This window comes from Erythranthe guttata, chromosome 8, assembly GCF_056151865.1.
Source record: "Erythranthe guttata isolate IM_541 chromosome 8, IM_541, whole genome shotgun sequence".
In the NCBI taxonomy this organism is placed as follows: Eukaryota; Viridiplantae; Streptophyta; class Magnoliopsida; order Lamiales; family Phrymaceae; genus Erythranthe; species Erythranthe guttata.
In genome coordinates this window covers 9,214,420-9,239,148 of record NC_142540.1, presented here as the reverse complement: position 1 = coordinate 9,239,148, position 24,729 = coordinate 9,214,420, and the positions used below count along the sequence as shown (strand labels likewise).

Sequence of the window (24,729 nt, the reverse complement as noted above, 5' to 3'; positions counted from 1 at the left end):
AGGGCCGATAGGGTACTAAATCAATGCAATAACCTCCCCTTATTTTAAATATTTATGTACTTGATTGGCCAAAAAAGTCAAATTGTTAACTTATAAGTTATAACTTATAATAAGTCTTCATATGAGAATATTTTCATTATTTTATAAAAAAATTCGAATACTAAATTATAAATTTTATACAATACTTTAATTTATATTCAAAAGACCTAGGATCAAATCTTGTCATTTGTTGTGTTGGAATTTCAACTCCAATGAGAGTTGGTTCTTTGTGGGTACCAAGTTCTGGTCCGCTATCCTAATCGACCGTTGAGTTACCATTATTTATATTCCTCTATCAAATAGTTGTCGAGTCAAAGAATGGGTGCCCTGGGGGCGAGAAATTTTGCCTGTTGGAGCAAATAAATAATCGCATTTGATGTTACATCATGAACTTGGTATACCCCTAATTAATTTAATCAAAATCATCAATATTTCCAAACAGATGGAGCCTAAAAGTCTTTAAATACCATGCCAATTAACTAGATTGGTATCCACATACATACATACTATATTCACAGGTCTTTCAAACTGATATCCAGCTAAAATGGATGATCTCCGTGAAGTTGCAAAGGCCTACCATGGAAGAGCAACAAACGAGGAGAAAAAAATAACCAAGAAATACTTCCGATCACTGGACTCCAACGGCGACGGCAAAATCAGTCGCGCGGATATCAAGAGTGATCCGGCACTTCAAACATTCACAGATGACTCACTTTTCGATTGCCTTGACGAAAATAACAACGGAACCCTCGATTTCGAAGAGTTTTTGACCCTTGACTACATGCGGAGATGTGGAATGCGGTGGTGCAAAGGCTGCAGTGATTGGCTGATAGGGTCCTACTTTTCGTGCTGGGAGTGTGAACAAAATGTCCCTGCCACATATGACATCTGCTGCAGTTGCTACGCTGGAGGGAAATTCACACACCACCACTCCACGGAGAGCTTTTTGGACAGCCATTCTATCCGGCTGGTTCTGGGTAGGTTTGTGAAACAAGCCCTTCAAGAAAAAGTCGCTAGAGAAGCCGCTCTAATAAAAGCCGCTCAAGAAAATGAGGTAAATCTTTATCAAGCATGACATAGTAATTAATTGGTCATACTCAGTATATATATATATATATATATATATATATATATATATATATATATATATATATATATAATTTGTTGTGGATATTTAATTTTCACACAGTTCTTAATCTTACATATTATATTGCACATTGTTAAACAATTGGAGTAACAAAGATAGACATAAATCCGAAATTAAGTTTCTATTAATCATGAATTAGGACCAAACCTAAACATTGAAGAACTATTAATAGTCAAAACTAGGAAATCTAATAAAAGACTAGTCTACCATTTGACCTAATAACATAATAAAGAAAAAAAAATCGTTGTTTGAATTTGAATTAATTGAGATTTGTATATACTATATACGCAGTCTGATGATTTTTTTTATGTGGGTCTATTGTATACAGAAAATGAAGCAGATGAATGCCCAGCAGTCAGTCTCTAAATCTAAATCTAATCAGGTGAGCTCTATTAAACTTTCATTCTATTTAAGGCTTGAATCACTTGCTGGTTTTATTATTGTAGCACATTTAATAGGAATACTACTTCCAAATAAAATTATTTTTTCCATATTTTTCTTAATATTTTCACTTATATCCCTTAATTAACAATCTTTCTTATCTATTCTATCTCTACTTTGCATCAACTTGCCCTCCATAACCCTCATTTTAATTTGTGCTATTATCAATAAGTGCATAGTGAGCTACTTATTCATATCTAACTCATCTCCAAAAACTCTTTCTTTTAAAATATACAATTCAAAGGTGTGTAAACGACTAAAATTTCACCTCAAATTAATAACATACACTAATTTCATCATTTTAACCTCAATTTTCACAATTTCACCAACTATTCAAGTTTAATCCCTAAATCAATTTCGATCATCACTGCTTTTGACTGCTGGTCAGCCGCCATTGGTCACCGGTCTCCAGCGTTAATTTTCTTATTAAAAAATCTCTTGCTACCAGAGGCGTAAATGTTTTTCTTTTCGCCTTGTATATTTTTCCACCGGCGGCCAACGCCAATCTCCGGCAGCATTGATTTTTTTTTTTCAATCAACTTTTTTTCCTAGAACATTTTTTTGGTAAACAATAATATTAGTATAGTTGAAAGTATTATTAAGTATATTACTGTTTAACACAATAATATTACTATATATCTAGCACATTAAATTTAATATTAACAACAAAATCACTATGTTACATAATAAATTATTGTGTAGTACAGTAATATTATTATGTTAACTTGGGATACAAATGAGTTGAGCCAGCTCGACAAAGCTCGAACTCGAACACGAACTCGAGTTTTTCGAGCTCAAACTCGGGCACTCGAACTTTCTGACGAGCCGAGCTCGAGCTTTTTCTTAGATGTTCGTGAGCTTACGAGCCTACTTTTTTTTTTATATATTATTTTTAAATTTAAATAATACATTATAATCTAAAAAATTACAATAATAAAAACAAAAAGTACATATAAAAATTAAAAAAAAATACAATTCATTATTATTTTATTATAATATATTTTTTTTTAAATAATATAAATAAATTGGAAATAAATCAAATGAGCTTGGGTTCGAGCTCGAGCTCTAGCCCAAGAAAAAATACTCGACGAACTCGAACTCGAGCTCGCCAAAATAACCAGGCTTGGTGTAAGCCTAATGTTGAGTGGTCAACAAAGGCAAACAAAATAAAACGCCAAAAAAATTACTATTGTTGTGGTTGACAGTAATATTATAAGTAACATTACTGTCAACCACAATAATATTAGCGAAGCATACAATAATACAATTGTCAACTACATTAATATTACAATATTAGACAGTAATATTATTGTCAACCACAATTCTATTATTATGTTGACCGGTCAAAAAAACAAAAAAAAAAACAAAAAAAAAAGGCTAAAAAATTAATATTGATGTTGATATTATTGTGTTGACATTGATATTCATGTCAATCAAGGTAATAGTACTATCAACGGTCAATGTCGGAGGAAAAAAAAAGAGCAGTAAAAAGAAGAAAAAAAATCAACGTCGACGGTCATCATCGGAGGGGAAAAATGATAAAGGAAAATTCAAAAAGAAAAAGTCAAAATCGCATTTTGTGGTCAAAATTGATGAAAGTTGACTTAAATTAGAGTTTTTGATTAAGAATTCGGTTTAAAGAGTTTGGGGGTAATTTTATCATAAATATTTAAACTGCTTATATTAAAAAAATGGGCTTATTGGCGAAATAGATAAAAAGTTAAATATAAATTAACAAATATTGACTTCAGGGCTTTCTCGTGAAAATCCCTTAATTTTAAGCATGTCATGAGTTCAATATATTTTGTTATACTTATACGTTCATATCCATTTAATATATCGAAATACCAAAAAACTCTTTTAATAAATATATTAGCAAAAATTCCTCTATGATACACTTTGTTTAGCAGATAATTCCCTAAATAGTGATTTTTTAGGGATAGTCTACCAGTAAAATATAATCATAGTTTTTTTTTTTTCTTTTAACAATCAGACTAAACTCATGGGTGTGCTGAATGTAATAAATCCAAAAGGCAATTCAATAAAATATTTATCATAAACACTTTTTCCTGTGTTTTTACTTGAGTTGTCTTTATGTATCTTACGCTTAGGAGATGGGCAAGAAAGTTCTCGATGCGGTTGTTGTTGGTACAAAAATTGGAAATGCGGTGCTTACTATTGATCATATTGTAGATGCTCTCAACTGTTCTGTCATGTAGTTGAGTTCTTGCTCACAAATTGAGACATTAATTAATATTAAATTGAAGTTCATCTTGTTCAACCCTCATCAATTTTCAATTCCGTCTGTTGTAAATTTCAATATAAATAAATAAATATTGTCTAGTATTGTGAAATATACGTACGTAGAAAGTACTTCTATAAAGTCCCATAACTTTCTCATTGGCATTTGCAATGTTGGAATTGAAATACTCTGAATCTTAATTTAGTAAAAATAGGCTGAATTTGTTAAGAGAGGGTCTGCTGGAAAATTTGAGAGAAAAGGAATATGAACAAGGCTATCTCCAATTTGGATTGACACGTTTTTGTTTATTAATTGCTTTAATTAGGGATGGCAATGGGTAAGGGTTTGCCGGGTCTTAGACCTCGAACCGACCCATTTGAGGCGAGTCCGGGTAAGTTAAATGAATTTGAGTCGGGTAATAAATTTAAGTTTCTAGAACCGGACGGTTCTGTGTCGGGTTACGGGTCTTATTGAAACTGTCACATAACCGACCCTTATAAATATATTATATTTAATAGTTAATCTATATATACAAATTAATTTATGATTTCATTCATCAAACTTCCAACCTCATCTTGTCTATTCTCATCTGTCAAATTTTCAATGTTTCATTTTTTTGAATCTTGTTTCTCGTAAGTAATATTTATAAAACTTGTTGATCACCGCTAGTCGTCTTGCCTTTTGAACTTTTTTTATTATAGAAGTTAAATATAATTAATTATATAATTTTATTATTCACTTTATATCACTTCTAGAATGTTTTTAAAATATTGTATTTCAATTTTGAGATTTCTTTGTTCAAATATACAAACAAAATATTATGAAAGTTAAAAATATTAAAAAAAAATCATGTTAACGGGTCTAGTGGGTCTGGCGGGTCAGAAACGTTTAATTCGGGTATGGGTTATGGCGGGTCCAGGTCTAAGCTAAAACTGGCTGGGGCGGGTCTGAGTTTTATATATTTTGCGGGTCGATGGGTTACACCACTAAGTAGGATGGTGTCCTTTCCGTTTAGCGCTTAGTGTATGTGAGTTGCATCTCATTAGCTACGATGTGGAGACATCGACATACTTTAGTGGGTCTCATAGTAGATGAGTTCACTGAATTCCCTCGTCCGAAAATCTCTAAGTGGTTTTCCATTTATCGAATAGAGGTTCTACGATTATAGTTATACACCATTAGTCCTTATGGCTTAATATACCAGTGTGACTTCACTTGATTATCCGCTGTGTTCTGATCTTTTCAAAAAATAATTAATAAAAACTCATGGTAACCATAATCTTCTAATAAAAAAATTAAATATTAAAAAAAATCAAAAAATTAAATACATTAATAAATAAAATCATATAAAAATGTTTTTTTTATAAAAACATTCATCACAACTATTAAATATCTATTTTTCATATTGTTACTGAGTAAATGTGTTCGACTTAATTTGAGAAAGTAATATGAATTTTAAACGAATAAACTAATTTGCTTAAAATCCCCTTATATTGAAAAAAATATGCACCAAATCATCCTATGTTATGAAAAAATTGCATAATATTCCCTCTATAGTTCGTTGCATTAACTTTTAATGGAAAAGGGGATTCCGTGGAAAGTAAAATGAAAACAAGGGGTTTTATGCAAGAAAAAAATACAGGGGAAATTCGGGGCAGATTTTTCTTAACACGGGGGTGGAGTTATGTTGTTTACCCAATAAAATATTTATTTTTTACCCTATTTTTTATTTGAGGTGTCTTTATATATCTTACCCTTAGGAGATGGCCAACGAAGTTCTCAAGGTAGTTGTTGTTGGTACAAAAATTGGAAAGGCGATGTATGTTGTTGGACATATTGCAGTTGTTACCGGTTGTTCTGTCATGTAGTTAAGTTGCTGCTCACAAATTGAGATATTAGTATTAAATTGATGGTCATCATTTTCAATCCTCATCAATTTTTAATTCCGTCTATTCTCAGTTTCAAAACTAATAAATAAATATTGTGTAGTACTTTTGTGAAATATATTTGCGTGGGAATTATTTTTTGTAAGTACAATAACTGATTCATTGGTGTTTGTAAAAGCTTTTGCAAATATATTATGAGCTTTGTTTAGTCTTTAATATGTTTATGGTGTTTATAGAAGTTATTTTAATTTAACTTCTACACTAGTAACTATACACCCTAAATAAATATTGTGTAGTACTTTTGTGAAATATATTTGCGTGGGAATTACTTTTTGTAAGTACAATAACTGATCATTGGTGTTTGTAAAAACTTTTGCAAATATATTATGAGTTTTGTTTTGTCTTGTAATATGTTTATGGTCTTTATAGAAGTTATTTTAATTTAACTTCTACACTAGTAACTATACACCCATGTGATATATGCTACACTAGTAATCTACCCTTGCGATACACAATTAGTGTAGTTGTAGAAAATATTATCCTATAATAGTGTATTAAAGCTAAAAAAAAAAAGATGGTAACTATATTGTGTTAAGGAATGAAAATCAACACACAGAAGTCTTGGGATCTTCTATTATCTCTCAGCTGATTCTCCTCCTTCTTCCATGATTTGTTTCCATTTGTATAGGGCTGTGAATAAGGAATCACAAGATATGTATTGTCATGTATTGTCAACAAAACTCATTCTCTCATTCTCCAAGACGAGAAACAACGATGAAAATTAACTGGAGACTTACTGTCGGCTGAAAGTTCGGCATTTGCTGTACAAAATAACTCACAAAAATCTGAGGGAATCTTCACACCTAAGTATCCACATCTCAAATGTGGAACATGTAGCAAAATTGGACACACTTTAGAGACATGTCGGTCACACCTAAAATGTGATTATTGCAGTTGGCAAGGTCATACAGTCGAGGTGTGACGAAAGTTGCAAAACTTGAATCCTATAGGCAACAAGCATGAGCGAAAAAAATTTCTTCTCCAAGGCCAATCATGTGGATGCCACTACAGCAGCGCCTTCCTCGCGATACACTCTCACAGCAGAACAATATAATAATCTCTTGACATTGCTTGGCGAGAACAAGTCCAATTCAATGGTCAATCATGTTAACCATACCGCATCCGCTGTAAGCGACTTATCAGGTACAATTTATTGTGCATCTGTCATTGACAAAGAAATGTTTTGGGTTCTCGACACAGGAGCCACATATCACATGGTTTACTCAGACGGAATACTGACAACAAAGACCCATGCCGCCAATAGAATTGTACACCTACCAAATGGAGCCATTGTTGCTGTCACGCACATCGGCAATATACATTTTCCAAAGTTTACGTTGCACAATGTTCTTAGTTTCCTTCCTTCAAATTAAACTTGATTTATGTTAGTAAACTTGTTCGTAACTCCCACTGTTTTGCCATATTCACTGAGTATGCATGTATGCTACAGGACCAACGATCGGGGAAAATAATTGGGAAGGGAATTGAGCAAGGAGGACTCTACTATCTTGATACTCCGCAAAAAGCTAGATGCAATGCAGTTACCTCACCAAATTCTTGTTCCTCGAAAGTTTGGCATCAACGTCTTGGTCATCCGTCGAACAGGATAGTCAGTTTTCTCTCTCATTCAATAAGAGAAATAAAATCTTATGATATTTCTGATTGTTTAATTTGTCCATTAGGCAAACAAACTCGTTCTCCATTTTCATTAAGTTCTAGTTACACGAAATCACCTTTTGAACTAATTCATCTTGCTTTGAACTAATTCATCTTGATATTTGGCAAGGGTATCATGTTCGATCTAATGAGGGGGAACAATATTTTCTTACAATTGTTGATGACTATACTCGCTGCACATGGACTTATTTGATGCATCAAAAATCCGATACCCATTCGTATATCACCAAATTCATCAACCTCGTTGAAACACAATCCTCCTTAAAGTAAAAATTCTTTGAAGCCGTAATGGGCCTGAGTTCACAATGAGAAATATTTATTTAGATAAAGGCATCATTCATCAAACTAGTTGTGTTTCTACTCCACAACAAAATGGCACTGCCGAAAGAAAACATCGCCACCTTCTAAACGTTGCCCGAGCCTTACTATTCCAAGTTAATCTTCCTAAAAGATTTTGGGGAGATGCCATCTTAACTGCTACATACCTTATAAATAGAACCCCCACACCTTTTCTTGAAGGAAAAACTCCTTTCGAAAAACTCTTTCATAAACAACCAATATATGATCATTTGAGGGTGTTTGGATGTATGTGATTTGTCTCCACTCATCACCAACGCCTCACTAGATTTGATCTGAGAGCCACAAGATGCATTTTCTTAGGATATCCATATGCTCAAAAGGGTTACAAAGTCTATGCAATCTCATCTGGTAAAGCCTTTGTCTCTCGTGATGTTATTTTCCATGAGGATATTTTTCCTTTCCAAACTTCCACTACAAACATACCTCCAATACCTTACCACCCATCCCCATATGATGATGATACTGTACCTACACAAAATTCCCAAAACATCGAAGTGCCTTTACCCGACCATTTTCCTCAAGAAGAAAACTCTTCTCTTATAACTAACGAAACACATATTCCAACCTTACATTCAGATCCATAAATCATTTCTTGGAGGCCGACACACAGTACAAATACACCTAGCTATCTGCATGAGTATCATGCTGGTATTGCTTATCAAGGAACGTCCAATCATCTAACTCAGTCATGGTTAAGGCATCAGGTAGTCCATATCCCCTATCCGATGTATTTTCCAATGAAAAATTATCCCCCAAATACCATGCTTTCACAACTTGTCTCTTGGCAGAAAGAGAACCATCATCTTTTGAACAGGCAGTTTGTGACCCTAAATGGTGCTGTGCCATACAACAAGAACTTGCAGCACTTGAGGAGAATAAAACATGGTCACTTAGGGAACTTCCTCTAGGAAAGAAAATTGTTGGATGCAAATGGGTATACAAGATCAAATTCAAACCTGATGGTTCCATTGAGCATTACAAGGCAAGGTTTGTAGCAAAGGGATACAATCAAGTCGAAGAACTGGATTACAATGAGACTTTCGCCACAGTTGCAAAGCTTGTGATTGTACGTCTTCTTCTTGCTGTCGCTTCCACTAAGCATTGGCATCTCCATCAGCTCGATGTCAATAATGCTTTTTCAAATGGAGATCTTGAAGAAGATATTTACATGGCTTTACCTCCTGGTTTCGAACGAAAGGGGGAAGACACGAGTTTGCAAGCTTCAAAAGTCACTATACGGCCTCAAACATGCCTCTCGTCAATGGTTTATCAAACTCTCGACTGCTCTCAAGCAAGCCAAGTTTAAGCAGTCCAATGCCGACTATTCCTTGTCCGTCCGATACCAAGAGGGTAAATTCATGGCCCTCCTCATTTATGTGGACGATGTCATCCTAACTGGAAACAGTTTGCAAGATATCGAGGACACCAAATCATTCTTAAAGGATCAATTTAAATTAAAGGATCTTGGGCAGTTGAAGTATTTCTTAGGAATTGAAGTTCCACGATCTAGCAACGGCATTGTTCTTTCAGAACGAAAGTATGCTCTCGAAATTCTCGATGATGTGGGATATCTAGCGGCAAAACTAGTCACCTTTCCCATGGAGCAAAACTTATCCCTCAGTAAGTTCGATAGTGAGGAAATTAGCGATCCCTAGACTTGTTAGACGATTAATTTTTTTGACTATATCAAGACCAGACTTGGCATATCCGGTTCACATGCTAAGTTAGTTTATGGACAAACCGCGAGTTCCACATCTAGAAGCAGCTCATTGTGTGTTACGCTACGTGAAACAAACTCCAGGTCAGGGAATTCTTCTTTCTGCAGATAGTTCAATTCAATTAAATGCCTTGTGTGATGCAGATTGGGCTAGATGTCAAGATACGCGAAGATCTGTTACTGGATATTGCATATTTCTTGGAAATTCTTTGGTTTCTTGTAAAACCAAGAAGCAAACTACAGTGTCACGATCTAGTGCAGAAGCGGAATATCGATCAATGGCTACGACTTGCTCTGAAATTACGTGGTTAAAATATATCCTAAGAGATTTAGGTATTGAACATTCACAACCTGTCAACTTATATTGTGATAATCAAGCGGCATTGCACATTGCTTCGAACCCAGCCTTTCACGAGCATACAAAACACATCGAAATTGATTGTCACCTTATGAGGAAAAATTGTTCAAGAAAGAATGATCAAGATGGAACACATATCCACATCAAAACAACTAGCTGACATTTTCACCAAGCCATTGAGTCATTCACACTTCTCGACTTTGCTTGCCAAGTTAGGAATTATCAACATACATTCCAACTTGAGGGGGAGTGTTAAGGAATGAAAATCAACACACAGAAGTCTCGGGATCTTCCATTATCTCTCGGCTGATTCTCCTCCATCTCCCATAATTTGTTTCCATTTGTATAAGGCTGTGAATAAGGAATCATATCTCATATGCACTGTCATATATTATGTATATATATACACCAGCTCATACACTCAATAATATACAAGAAAATTTATTGTTTCTTTTCATATTGAATCACAAAATATTGTAGAAAACGTGTTGTCATGGATTGAGAACTGACAATCAATATTAAAGGAAACATGAATTAGAATTTTAACAAACACAAAGTTGAGAAAGAGCAAAAACTGATATATTCCAACAAAATGAGGCGAGGCAAAATTCAATGGATCTAATTATCAAAGAGATGCACTTAGAACATAGAATGTTTACTTTCCCATCTCAACCAATGTCAAAATGCTTACACATCTGCAAATAAACATAATTATCCATCTCAATTAGCGGTTTTCCTTGTTAAACATAACCGAGTAAAATACTTTTCGGAAACATGTACATAACAAAGGCACAACCCATAACAGGAAACGGAAGAAACAACAAATTATTAAATATTTGGAATTTCTATTACTTGATCAACTTGAAAGTCACAAAATAAAACTATATGACAATTAAATATCAAATTATTATATAATATATTATAAATAATATATGCTAATGCTAATACTAATATGTGATAATGCAATTGCTAATACAAATCCTAATATGCTAATGATTATACTAATATGCTAGTGCTAATGGTAATATGATCATGCTAATACTAATGATAATCATAAAAGACTAGTGCCAATGCTAATTGTAGTCCTAATCACGATCATAATCCTAATCTAAATTCTAATACTAATCATAATCGTAATCCTAATCATGATAGCGATCCAAATCTTGATCCTAATCTTAATCATTATCTCAATCTTAATCTTGATAGTAATCTTAATGTTGATCCTAATACTAATACATTAATACTAATACTAATATATTAATACTAATACTAATATTCATACTAATACTAATATAGTAATGCTAATGCTAATATGCTAATGCCAATGCTAATACTAATCTTAAAATACTAATGTTAATACTAATATGCAAATGGTAATACTAATCGACTAATGTTAATGCTAATGATAATCCTAAAATGTAATGCAAATCTTAATATTAATCCTATTTACTAATGTTAATCATCATCTTAATCTAAATCATGATCATGATCATGATTCATTGATCATGGTCTTAATTTTGAACATAATCCTAATGTTGATCATGACTTTAATCTCAAAATCCTAGTATGATAATCATAATCTTAATCTTAATACTAATATTAATTCTAGTTTTTATATTTTTTTACACTAATACTAATAGTAATAGTAATATAATAATATTATTTCAATATCAAATTATTTAAAAGCTCTTACGTTATAATAATCTAGTTCGAATGGACAACTACATTGAATTTAATATATCTGTATATACGATTTCCGGGTACCAAAAATTATGGTTTGCTACGATGATGTGGGAAAAAAACATCAGATGAAATTTATAATTAGTTTATTAAAAAGTCAGTAAAAAAGAGAAAATTAAAAAAACATTGATTTTTATTTATGTTTTCACCATTAGATAATTAAATTAGTGCAATTAATCTTTTTTATTACTTACTTGCATCCTCTAACATAAATTATTTTTATGACGGTAAAAAATAAAAATCTTACATATTTTATATAGAGATAATTGAAAATATGGATTAAGTTAAAAAAAATGTTTTAACTCAATCAATAATAAACCATATCAATATAAACAGTTTATGTTTATACAAATGAAATGAACAATTGAATATTTTCTTCGCAAGATCGACAACGTTGTCAGATTTCGGTACAACCATGTCGCCTCATATAACACATATGTTGATGTCTCTTTATAGGCAACATGTCGTTGTTCCACCCCTTTGATTCCTTCTTTTGGACGGTCCAGGATTTGATATTCAAAGTATTATTATCGGGTCTCGTCACATGGTTGACGTGGTTCGTATCATTTGGTACTCAGAGCAATCTTCCTAAGAAGGTTTCGCCTATCCTTTATCTTTATTGTTGAGTCAGTTTTTTTTTCGTGTTCCATTCGTGTCTGTTGTTGTGGAGTCTTTTAATCTTTCGTTTTGTTTATTTAGAGTCCATAAACTTTAAAAAAATTTAAAAAAAAATCAAAATTTATTTTTGGTTGAAGTTTCTTAGAGTTTAAGGCTTTGTCTAGAGTCCTAAAAAAAATCAAAAATTGTGAAGGGAAGTTCCCTTATAAGAGTTGTAGAGGATTCGGACTGTGCAATTTAAGTTGGGAAGAATATATTATTTTTTATTATTTAAGATCATTGAATATCTTTTTGATTATAAGGGATTTATGAATACATTCTTTCTTATTCTTTGAGGATCTTCTTTTGTATTATTATCATGTTACAAGATGAAACTTTTTATCAAATATCTTCACTCAAACAACAACTTCGTCAAATGGTGAAAAATGAGTTTGAGGAATTGCACTACAGGTTAGATACACTTGAGCGAATTAGTGGAAAGCAAAAGAAACCACCAGCCCTAAGCCGAGAAGAGGACTATTTGAGCATCCCGATAAAGGTGCGTTTGTCAAAGGGGAAAGAAATAGTGATGATTGGCAAACATGTTTATCCAATTGCATATCGATATTGAATGAAGGATTCAATCTTAAACTTAAGAGTTGTGAACAATCGATGGTGTGTTTCGATATAACAAAAGATCCATGTGATGTGGCTCAAGTGGAGCTTGAGGTACTCGACGAGACCACATGTGTATTGAACAACTCCAAGTCTTGTACACCGATGCAACAAAATCATGATATCCTTCCGGAAGAGCACGAGATGAGTTTACTACCAATTCAAAGGAGTGATCGACAAAAAAATTTCATCAATGCTCCATTTAACATTGGTCAGGATTCGAGGACGAATCCTTTTGAAGAGAGGGAGTATGATATGATCATAACTAGCTCCAAGACGAAGAATTGGAGGAAGAAAAGACGTGTGAGTTTAATGAAGTTGTTCGTGCTCATAATGATAAGAATCAACACGAGGGAGTTGATTGAAGAGACCATGGTTTGGAATTGGAAGAAAAGGAAGAGGGAAATTCGTTGGACAAGTCAAATTTCATGCATCCCGAAAGTCCGTATGATTCTGGCAGAGTTTACAATTCAGCTTATAACCCTCCCATATGACGTCCAAATAATGTGATTCAAATTGCCGAGGAAATCCAACCGAAAGTTCTAACTTTTATGTTTTGAGCATAGAGAGATTCAAATAAGAACAGTATCTTAATCGAAGCTTGAAGTGCCTGCACGTGCACAACTCAATATCTACGCGAGTTTATAAGGGCGATCGAAAAGTCGACTTGAAGACCAAGTTATTTAAGTTAGACGTTTTTATTTTAAGATTTAATATATTTGTTTTTATTATTTTAGAGTTCTTTATGGTTAGGATTTGCTTATTTATTAGTTTCCTTATTATAGTTTAGGTAGGAGCCCTTTTCGTTGTGAAAAAAAAGTCTTTTTAGTTCTTATAAATAGGTTGCCAATTTGACTTATTTTAAATCACAAATTTTGATGAATAAACTGAGATTATTCTCTTTAGTTCTTTAAAAACTCTTTGAACACATCGCAGGATTCCATATATTCACCCTAACTTATCAATCAATCTTTCACAATTGATTGTGACGGTTCGCGGTTCCACCCCTTTGATTCCTTTTTTTGGACGGTCCTGCATTTGATATCCAAAGTATTGTTATCGGTTCTTGTCACATAGTTGGCGTGGTTAATATCGGTCCTGATGGAATTTTAGTCCATCAATCGAATTACATCCAGAAGATGTTAAGACGGTTTAATGTGGATAAAACTAAACCATCGAGCACCCATATGGTAGTCCAACCGTTGGATAGGTCGGATGAAACATTCCATCATGCGGAGGAGAACAACAAAGTGTTAGCATTTGAAGTGCCGTACCTAAGTGCAATAGCCGCATTATTGTACTTAACTCAATGTACACTACTTGATATTGCATTTGCGGTAAATTTACCAGCTAGATTTAGCTCAGCACCAACACGCCGCCAATTAAATGGTGTAAATAACGTATTTCGTTACCTTAAGGGTTCAATTAACTTCTCTCGTAACTCCCTGTGGTTTTGACACCTATATAATGTAACTCTGCCTCCTTCAATAACACACCCCTTGATAATCTCTACAGATTATTGTCCATTTGCATTTTCTCTCTATCTCTTTATTATTCTTGTTATACTTTTTTTTTTTTGAACAACAAAACATGATATATATATTATACAGTCAAAACCAAAGTTACATGGATTTGTAGTACAACGGGAAAACACGGATGATAGATCCTTATACAAAATTTCCTGAATAAAATCAGGGCAAGTTTCAAAAAGCATAAGTTCGTTCGGTTTTATAGTAGTTCCTTTTTTGCCAAAATATCCGCCGCACTATTCAATTCCCTGTATGAGAACGTTATTTGAACTTGATCGAACTTAGTTAATATTCTTGTTATACTTTGTTTCCACAATCATCAAACTCAAGAGCAATATAATGGCGATTTACAAAAAATATTTTATTATGTAACATAGTGACTTTAAATAGTAATATAGTTAATATTACTGCCAAACACAGTAATATTAACTGTTTTACATAGGCCAAAAAAAATCTCGAAAACATAATTCAAAAAAAAAGAAAAAAATTCAACGCTACTAGAGATCGGTAGTGACCACCGGTCAGCTGCGGCAACACAAAAAGAAAAAGTCAACGCCGCCAGAAATCATCATTGACAGCAGGTCAGCGACGACGGTAATTTGCGATTGGAGTTGGGCGTTAAAATTGAATAATTAGATGTTAAAATTGAATAATTAGTTAAATTTGGGGTCAAAGTGAAATTAAATTAGAGCATATTAAAATGTGATAGAATATTTTATTCTTTTACATACCTCTGAACTTCATGTGGACTTTTTTGAGTTTTTTGCACAGACCCCTCGTGTAATATCTAATGGCTAAAAAACCCCCTATGTCAAAACAATTAGCATATACCCCCTGTGTAGCATAGTCAACGACATTAAGGACCCTACGAGCTGGTCGTGTGATACACTCGCCAAATATGCCACCGAGGTTCGATTTTTGACTTGAAAAGACTCAAATACCCTTTGAACTATAAATTTCAAAAATAAGCCCCAAATAAATTTTTTAATTTTTTCAATTCAGTCCTTTGAAGTTTCAGAAATACCCTCTTCTTCCTTCAGTCAGGTACTGAATTGCAATTTTTTGCATTTTTTGCGTCTTCTCAGGCGTCCCCCAATAGTTGCCCACTATTATAGTCTTATAGGTTTTCGTGGCTGCTGCTTCTCCGTCTTCGATGCCTTCATTGTGAGCGCGGTGTACGGTACGGAGATGACGATGGCGTTGGGTGTAGATGAAGACTTATTTTTATTACTAATTTTTATTTTTCTTTTTTAGGTTTTTTTTGGTTATTTTTTGTTTTTTATTTTGTTTTATGTTGTATTTTAATGAGGGTAGTACAGTGAACAAAATAAAATACAATATAGGAGGTTAATTGGTAATTGTTTTAACATGGGGACTCTTTTTAACCATTAGAGATTACACTGACGGGTCTGTGCAAATAACTCAGACTCTTTTTTGTAAAAGAACGTTAGAACAACTCCAAGAGTGATGTGCAAACCTATTTTCTGCATCTTTTACATAATTTAGCCCAAAAATAGAGCTCCAACAGCAAAATGGGAAAATGCAAAACTTGTACAATTTTAATTTTGGTTTCTCAAACTTGAGAAACCAAAGTTACCATTTAACAAATTGTGTAAAGATAAAAAAAATAATAAATTTACGACTATCAATATATATATATATATATATATATTAATTTATAGTTGTTCGAAGTTCTTTGGAATTTAATTTTTCGAATTTAGTCTTTTTTATTAAAAAACATTATTATTATTATTATTATTATTATTATTATTATTATTATTATTATTATTATTATTATTATTATTATTATTATTATTATTATTATTATTATTATTTCAAATATTTTTTTAAATGGTCGTTACAATACATTCGTTCGAATTCGCTCGTTGAAATATAGTTGTTTAATTTAATTTAAACTAACATTTTCTAAATAAATAAAATATGATAATTGTGTAAAATATAAACAATGTTGTTGGAGTGTGAGGTTAAAAGTGGTGATATATAACAGTGTTCCTCTCTTCAATTATAACGTAGACAACCAGTTTTTAAACAATCGTTGAAGATGGTCTTAAGAGCAACTCTAACAGCATCATGTATACCTATAATTTGCACATTTTGAAGAATTTTAACCTAAAATCACATCTCCAACAACATAATTGAAAAAGGCAAAATTTGTTGGATTTCAACTTTACATTTCATATGCAGATGTATTTCATATGTAGATGGATTCCAGTGGATATTTTACAGATATGCTCAAAGAGAATGAAGAATTTGAGCAAGAATATGTGTATGGTAGTTATCCAGTGGAAACGGAAAAAATAAATAACTCTTCAAAACGCACAAAAAACTTTTCAAACGACGAGGACATCCTCCTTATATTCGGATACCTCAACACATCAACAGATCCAATACATGGAAACCAACAAAAATCCGATACTTTGTGGGCAAAAGTGACCTAGTATTTTGAAACATATAGTGACGACTCTCAGTGTTCACAATATTCTCTAAAGAGTTGATGGGCTGTAATCAACAAGCAAACTTTTCTTGTTATAAACAGGTTCAAGAATTGCAAAAAAAGTGGCACAACAGAGCAAGACAGGTATATTTCTATCTTATACTATTTTTTAAAAAAATTGTCATAATAATTAACCTGGTATTATGTTTTTAGATACTCCGCGCCAAACAAATGTTTCACGAAACCACAAATAAAAAATGTCGGATGGACCATTGTTGGAACGAACTGAAAAATTACCGAAAGTGGAATATTGCTACAACAAGTCGACGTTCCAATAAGTCGTCCAAAAAGTTTGTCGGAGCAAGTCCACAGTCTTCGTCGCCTGCAACTGAAGATAGCAGTGTGAACCTTAGATTGGACGATCTAGATTTTAACGAGTTCGAGGGACCAATGGGTATAAAAGTTGCAAAAGCGAAAAAAGGAAAATAGCATGTCCAAGGAACTCAAAGTTCTGTTGCCGCCTCGTTTTTTGAGGAATGTTCAAAGGATTATGCTCAGACGGAACATCAAAAGATAGAGAGGTTTGACCAAGTGTTCCTAGTCCAACAAGAATACCTACAATTGGAGAGGGAAAACGAACGGACTTGAAGAAAGATACGAACATAAAAATTATGATGATTGACACCACTGGCATGGATGAAATGAGTGCAGAATATTTCAAGAAAATAAAGATGGATATTATGTCAAGATTATCCTAGCCTGGATATGATATTTGGAATTTTGTACTAAATGTATTAGCACATTTAGTATTATGTCTCATTTTGGTTTAATGTATTAGAATACCAGTTTAATTTTGTCTAATATTATCTTAATGTAATATCATATCATCATGATTGTTGTATATCATTTATTTTGAAAAATATATTTTCTATATCTTAACAAATGGGTACTGAACATATGACATGGATTAATAAATTAAATCCAAGAACTGCAAGGTAAACAAGTAAAACTAAAATGAAGTATAGAACATAGATTAATTAGTATGACACACGCGTTCATCATACTTCGAAGAGTTTTTAAATCCCAAAATCATGCTGGTCCGCGAACAATTGCAAACCGTGATTGGAGAATCCCAAAAGCTCGTTCTACGTCTTTTCTTGCCGACTCTTGAGCTTTTGCAAAAACATGTTGCTTCAATCCTCTTGGAATAGGAATTGTCTTCACAAATGTTGACCATTTTGGGTATATTCCGTCAGTCAAATAATACCCTGTCGTATAATCATGTCCATTAATTGAATAATTTGCAACAGGAGAGCGTCCAACAACTAATTCACAAAAAATAGGTGACCGATCAAGCAAATTGATGTCATTGAGTGATCCCGGCAATCCAAAGAATGAATGCCATATCCATAAATCATGTGAAGCCACTGCTTCTAAAATAATCGTTGGTTTATGGACGTGCCCCCTGTACATACCTTGCCACACAGTCGGACAATTCTTCTAGTGCCAATGCATACAATTGATACTTCCTAACATAATGGGGAACCCACTTTCCACATTAAATGCCACCAATCGCCTAACATCCTTGTCGTTTGGCGCCCTTCTATATTGGTCCCCAAAAATCTCATTGATTGCTTCGACAAACCTCCGAAGACTTTCTATGGCAGTACTTTCTCCAATGCGTACATAATCGTCTACGAAGTCGGCGGATGGTCCATAAGCTAGCATTCTCATTGCTACTGTTATTTTTTGAGTGGATGACAAACCGAGAGTTCCCGCTGCATTCCTTCTTTGTATAAAGTAGGTATCATGACCCACAACAACATTCTGTATTCGGAGAAATAAATTTCGACTCATTCGAAACCTCCGACGAAATTTGGCCTCGGGAAACGTTGGATGAGGGGCAAAATAATCTTTCCAAAGTCGTTCATGGCCCTCCACTCTATCGCGATTTATAGTAGAATGGCCAGGAATTGATCCACGCCGACGCGATTCACGTTGTCGACTAGAATTTTCTTCTTCTTCTTCTACTATGGCCGCAGCTAAAAGTGGTCGAAGATGATTTGGTTCATCAAAAAGATCTTGATTATCGTAAAAGACATGAATGGATTAAAGAAATTAGCCATTGAGAATTATGAATATTGTATTGGAAGAAGATTAGTGTAGGAATACGAGAGCAACTACTACCTTTTATACTTGAAAATAGTGGGACAATTTTTTTTTTTGGTGTTGTTTTATAAAAGAGTTTTTAAAATGGTGTTATTTTGTAGGGAGTAAATGAATTGGGGTTGAGCGCCACCCCCACGGCGGCACCGGCAGGAGGCGCCACCACCAACGGCGGCACCGGCAGGAGACGCCAGCTCCAACGGCGGCACCGGCAGAAGACGCCACCACCAATGGCGTCTTCTGTCTATTTTTTTAATATTAATATTTTTATATTTTTATATTTTAATATTTTCTGATTTTTTATTTTTTTTACAAAATAAAACAATTCTAACTAAATTCATTAATTTGATGTTAGTATTAAATTTATTATATTTTATATATTTTATCCATTAGTATTGCATATTTTTTATCTAATTAACACACTAAAATACTGTACAATCTTAAAAATATGTAGACAAAAACAAAAGGAGTTCTAGAAAATAAAAGAATTATACAAAATAAATATGTCAAATAGTAAAAACAAAATGAGTACAAGGACAAAATGAGTACAAGAATACTCAAGTCCCCAAGAGCGGATCCGACCACAGTATAATATTTTCCCTGTTTCATATCCACCGGATGACACCCAGTTTGTTGATGATGTACCGGCAGAACCTGACATTCATTGAGATGGTAGGCCGCGTAGGACTAGACGGGCACCTGCATGTGGCACTGGTTCACATAGGCACTGGCTTCATAGCGCCTATTTTATTTTCTTGTACTCATTTTGGACCTATTTATTTTATATAACTCTTTTATTGGACCTATTTATTTTGTATAACTCTTTTATTTTCTAGAACTCCTTTTGTTTTTGTCTACATGTTCTTAAAATTGTACACTATTTTATTGTGTTAATTAGATAAAAATATGCAATGATTAATGGATAAAATAACACCATTTTAAAAACTCTTTTATAAAACAACACCAAAAAAAAATTGCGCCTGAAAATAGTTGCTGCAATTCCTTTTTCTTTCTTTTCTTTCTTTTCTTTCTTGAACATCAAATTAGTTGTCAGTTTATCCTCTAAAATTTAGTTTTTTCAAAGTCTTTTTGGAATTTAGTTTTTCGAAATCTTTTGGAATATATCATTCTAATTTAGCATTTTTATTAATAATATTGTTATTTTGAATAATTTTTTAATTGGTCATTAAATATTGTCGTTTGAATATGCATGTTGAAATATAGTTGTTAAATTAATTCAAAACTAAAATATTGTAAAATAATAAAATATGATAATTATGTAAAATATAAACAATGTTATTGGAGTGTGATGTTAAAATTAATTCAAAACTAAAATATTGTAAAATAATAAAATATGATAATTATTTAAAATATAACCAATATTGTTGGAGTGTGATGTTAAAATTATAGATATAGACAACCGATCTTTAAACAATCGTTGGAGATGGCCTTAAGGATGAACCAATTTTTTTTTATGGATAATATGGTGATAATTAGATTATTGGTAATAGCCCTTAATTAGAAAATTGAGAAATAAAAGGAAGGTCCAATGATTCAAGCCATATGCAAAAAAAGGTTAGAAATTGCCAGCCCATGCCCCATATGCCCTCCTTCGAAAAGTGAACCCTTTTTGTACACACACACTTGCTTCTGCTATACTAATTACACTGACTGACTGTCTTTCTTATACCAACTCTACTTTTTACACAAATGGCAGCAATCACTACTCCTCCCACTCTCACTCTTTGACGGCCCTTGCTAACTTGCGCTCTCTCTCCCCCCACTCCTCGTAAACTCCACCCACATACATCTCACTCACTGTAATTTTTTTTATACATACACAACCATACTCATGGCGGCCGCCGCTGCGGCTATCTTGCTCCTGATGCTCCTCATCTCTTCTCCTTTTTATACAGTATGGGCGGAGGAGCTGAACGCGGATACGGAAGCCGAGATCCAAGCCCTGACCTCTCTGAAGATGAGCTTCCACGACCCACTCGGCGTGCTCGCCGGCTGGGACCCTTCCACGCCCTCGGCTCCCTGCGACTGGCGCGGCGTCGGCTGCTACAGCCGCCGCGTCAGCGAGCTCCGCCTCCCCGCCCTCCAGCTCAGCGGCGCTATTTCTTCTCAAATCGCCAATCTCCGCATGCTCCGCAAGCTCAACCTCCGCTCCAACTCCTTCAACGGCACAATCCCATCTTCTCTATTCCGGTGCACCCTGCTGCAGTCGATCTTTCTCCAGTACAATTCCTTCTCCGGCAACCTCTCTCCTGATATTTCCAACCTCACCAACCTCCTCGTCTTCAACGTCGCCGACAACCGCCTCTCCGGCCAAATCCCCGCCGTCCTCCCCCAGAATCTCCGCTTCCTGGACCTCTCGTCCAACGCATTTTCAGGAGAGATACCGACGAACATTTCGAGTGGGTCCCAGCTGCAGCTCATCAACTTCTCCCACAACCAGATTTCCGGCGAGATTCCGGCGAGTCTCGGCGAGCTCGAGAATCTTCAGCATCTGTGGTTAGAGTACAACAGCTTACAGGGCACGTTGCCTTCTGCTCTGGCGAACTGTTCGGCGCTCGTCCATTTCAGCGCCGATGGTAACGCAATAGGTGGGGTGGTGCCCGCGGCCATTGGCGCACTGCCAAAGCTCCAGGTTGTTTCTTTATCACACAACAATTTATCCGGGTCTGTGCCCCTCTCTCTGTTCTGTATTGTTTCCGATTATCCGCCCTCGATTCGGGTTGTTCGACTCGGGTTCAATGCTTTCACGGACATTGGTGCACCCACATCTGCTGTTTGTTTTAGTGCGATGCAGGTTTTAGACCTTGAGAATAATCAAATTTCTGCCGGATTTCCATTGTTTTTAACTAGTATTTCCTCATTGACATCTATTGATCTCTCTGGAAATTATTTTTCTGGTTCAATTCCGAGCGAAATCGGAAATCTTAAGCTATTGGAAGAGCTTAAATTGGCAAACAATTCACTCAGTGGTCTACTTCCAGCTGACATCAGAAACTGTAGGAGTTTAAGAATTCTTGATCTTGAGGGTAACCAATTTGCCGGAACGATTACTGCTCATATGAACGAGCTCATCAATTTGAAATTCCTTAATGTAGGAGGGAATAACTTTTCTGGTTCCATTAGTATTGGAAATTTAACGGCACTCGAGAGCCTTAATTTGAGAGGCAATGGGTTCGAAGGAGTGTTGCCTCAAGAACTGATGGTTTTGAGCAATTTAACTAGATTGGATCTGAGTGGAAACAAGCTTTACGGGGTTATCCCGTCAAGCATTGGGAATTTAAAGCAGCTTACAGTTTTGAATCTTAGTGGTAATGCATTTTCGGACAATATCCCTCAAAGCATCGGTACTCTGTTTAAGCTGTCAGATCTCGATCTGAGTAAAATGAATCTGTCGGGGGTATTACCTTCTAATCTTGTAGGCTTGCCTAATCTGCAAGTGATTGCATTGCAAGAAAACATGTTGTCTGGTGATATCCCCGAAGGTTTAAGTAGCTTAGTTGGTTTGCGCTATCTGAACCTTTCTTTCAATTCATTTTCCGGTCACATTTCTCCCACTTTTGGATTCTTGAAGTCGTTAGTTGTCATGTCGTTGTCCAACAATCGCATTTCCGGTTCAATTCCACCAGACCTGGGAAATTGTTCGTCTCTTGGTGTTATTGATCTTCGCTCCAACTCTCTGAGCGGTCAAATCCCTGTTGACTTTTCTCGCCTCTCCCGTCTGACGGTTCTTGATTTGGGGAAGAACAATCTCACAGGTCAAATCCCGGAACAAATTTCCAACTGTTCCTCTTTAATCTCAATCTCGCTCGACTCGAACCATTTGACCGGACAGATTCCTTACAATCTTTCATCAATATCCACGTTGATCAATTTCAACGTCTCGAACAATAACTTGGATGGCAGCATCCCATTAGTTTTAGGGTCTAGGTTCAACAACCAATCGTCTTTCACGGGCAACAAAGGCTTATGTGGCAAGCCGTTAGATACAAAATGTGGCGAAGAAGACAGTAATAACGAAAACCGAAGAAATAAGCTTATCCTATTCGTCGCCGTTTCTGCCACTGGAATTCTTGTCATGCTATCATGTTGCTGTTTCTACGTATATAGCTTCTTGAGATGGAGAGAGAAAGTCCAAAAGGGCGCTGCTAGTGAGAAAAAACACAGTCCAATGAGGCCAAGTTCAAGAACAAGTGGGGTCCGCGGAAGTAGCGAAAACGGCGGACCGAAGCTTATCATGTTCAACAACAAGATAACATTAGCAGAAACAATCGAAGCCACAACTCAATTCGATGAAGAGAATGTATTGAGCAGAACTCGACACGGTGTACTCTTCAAGGCGTGCTATAAAGATGGAATGGTCCTCGCAATTCGCAGGCTACCCAACGGAACCCTAGACCTGAACACCTTCCGGAAGGAAGCAGAAACCCTAGGCGGCGTGAAGCACAGGAACTTGACTGTCCTGCGCGGTTACTACTGTGGCCCGTCGCACCCGAGGCTCCTCGTGTACGATTACATGCCTAACGGAAACCTCGGTACTCTCTTGCAAGAAGCCTCGCACCAAGAAGGGCATGTCTTAAATTGGCCGATGCGTCATTTAATCGCCCTCGGCATTGCTCGTGGATTGGCTTTTCTCCACGCATCTTCGACTGTACACGGTGATGTAAAACCGCAAAACGTGCTTTTCGATGCGGATTTCGAGGCCCATTTATCCGATTTTGGGTTGGAAAAGCTCATAGGGGGTGCGGCCGCCCCCCCTCTCCAAGCGGAAGCTTCTACTTCAAACTCGGTTGGAACGATGGGCTATGTATCGCCCGAGGTGACGCTAACGAATGAGGTTACTAAAGAATCGGATGTTTACAGCTTTGGGATTGTTTTGTTGGAACTTTTGACGGGGAAAAAACCGGTGATGTTCACTGAGGATGAAGATATTGTGAAATGGGTGAAGAGGCAGTTGCAGAGAGGTCAAATTTCGGAGTTGTTGGAGCCGGGTTTGCTTGAACTCGACCCGGAATCTTCGGAGTGGGAGGAGTTTTTGCTTGGAATAAAAGTGGGTTTGCTTTGCACCGCACCCGACCCATTGGATCGGCCAACGATGGCGGATATTGTTTTTATGTTGGAGGGTTGTCGGGTCGGCCCGGATATTCCCTCCTCTGCGGATCCAACTTCCCAGCCTTCTCCCGCATGACCCGCCAAATCAAATTCGTAAAGTCGAGCTCGGTGACGGGTTTTTTTTTTCTTTTTTCTTTTTGTTTTTTTGTCATACGTTGGTAGGGAAAAATGAGAACAATTTGGTTGATTAACATTAATGTATGGCCGTCCATTGTTGTTTTTTTCTTGAAAATGTTATTTTGGAGTAGAAATGATTATTGTTTTTGGCGCTTTCATATTTTGTATTGTCTTGGTAGAGAGATTTGAAATGAAGAGTGATTGAATTTGGTGTCGGTTGGTTGGGGCAAAAGAGGGACCCAGTTGAGAGAGTGAAAAGTAAGTGTGAACTTTGATTTGATGTAATAATGAATAAAAGAAGTGAGCAGCATCTTTGAGTCAATGATTTGGACAGGTGTGTTTGTGTGTGTGTGTGTGTGTGTATTGTTAAAAGGAGAAGACGAAAGCTGTATG

At 35.3% G+C, this 24,729-nt stretch overlaps 2 protein-coding genes across 2 annotated transcripts; both read left to right on the top strand.

The window, feature by feature from the left end:
- Window positions 1-583: 583 nt before the first annotated feature.
- On the top strand, window positions 584-3,846 carry LOC105956945 (uncharacterized). The gene is made up of 4 exons (XM_088821224.1): window positions 584-1,093; window positions 1,515-1,568; window positions 3,621-3,644; window positions 3,739-3,846. Exons 1-4 carry the CDS (start codon window positions 584-586, stop codon window positions 3,844-3,846), a joined length of 696 nt encoding a protein of 231 aa, XP_088677350.1.
- Window positions 3,847-20,660: 16,814 nt separating this feature from the next.
- Window positions 20,661-24,470, top strand: LOC105956963 (Leucine-rich receptor-like protein kinase family protein). The gene has a single exon (XM_012980875.2). It carries the CDS (start codon window positions 20,942-20,944, stop codon window positions 24,293-24,295), a length of 3,354 nt encoding a protein of 1,117 aa, XP_012836329.2. The 5' UTR covers window positions 20,661-20,941; the 3' UTR covers window positions 24,296-24,470.
- The last annotated feature ends 259 nt before the right edge of the window (window positions 24,471-24,729 follow it).

Coding starts and splice junctions, on each gene's coding strand:
- LOC105956945 (XM_088821224.1), top strand. CDS start 584: ATGGATGATCTCCGTGAAGTTGCAAAGGCCTACCATGGAAGAGCAACA. Junction 1,094..1,514: donor AAGCCGCTCAAGAAAATGAG/GTAAATCTTTAT, acceptor TATTGTATACAG/AAAATGAAGCAGATGAATGC. Junction 1,569..3,620: donor CTAAATCTAAATCTAATCAG/GTGAGCTCTATT, acceptor TTTAACAATCAG/ACTAAACTCATGGGTGTGCT.
- LOC105956963 (XM_012980875.2), top strand. CDS start 20,942: ATGGCGGCCGCCGCTGCGGCTATCTTGCTCCTGATGCTCCTCATCTCT.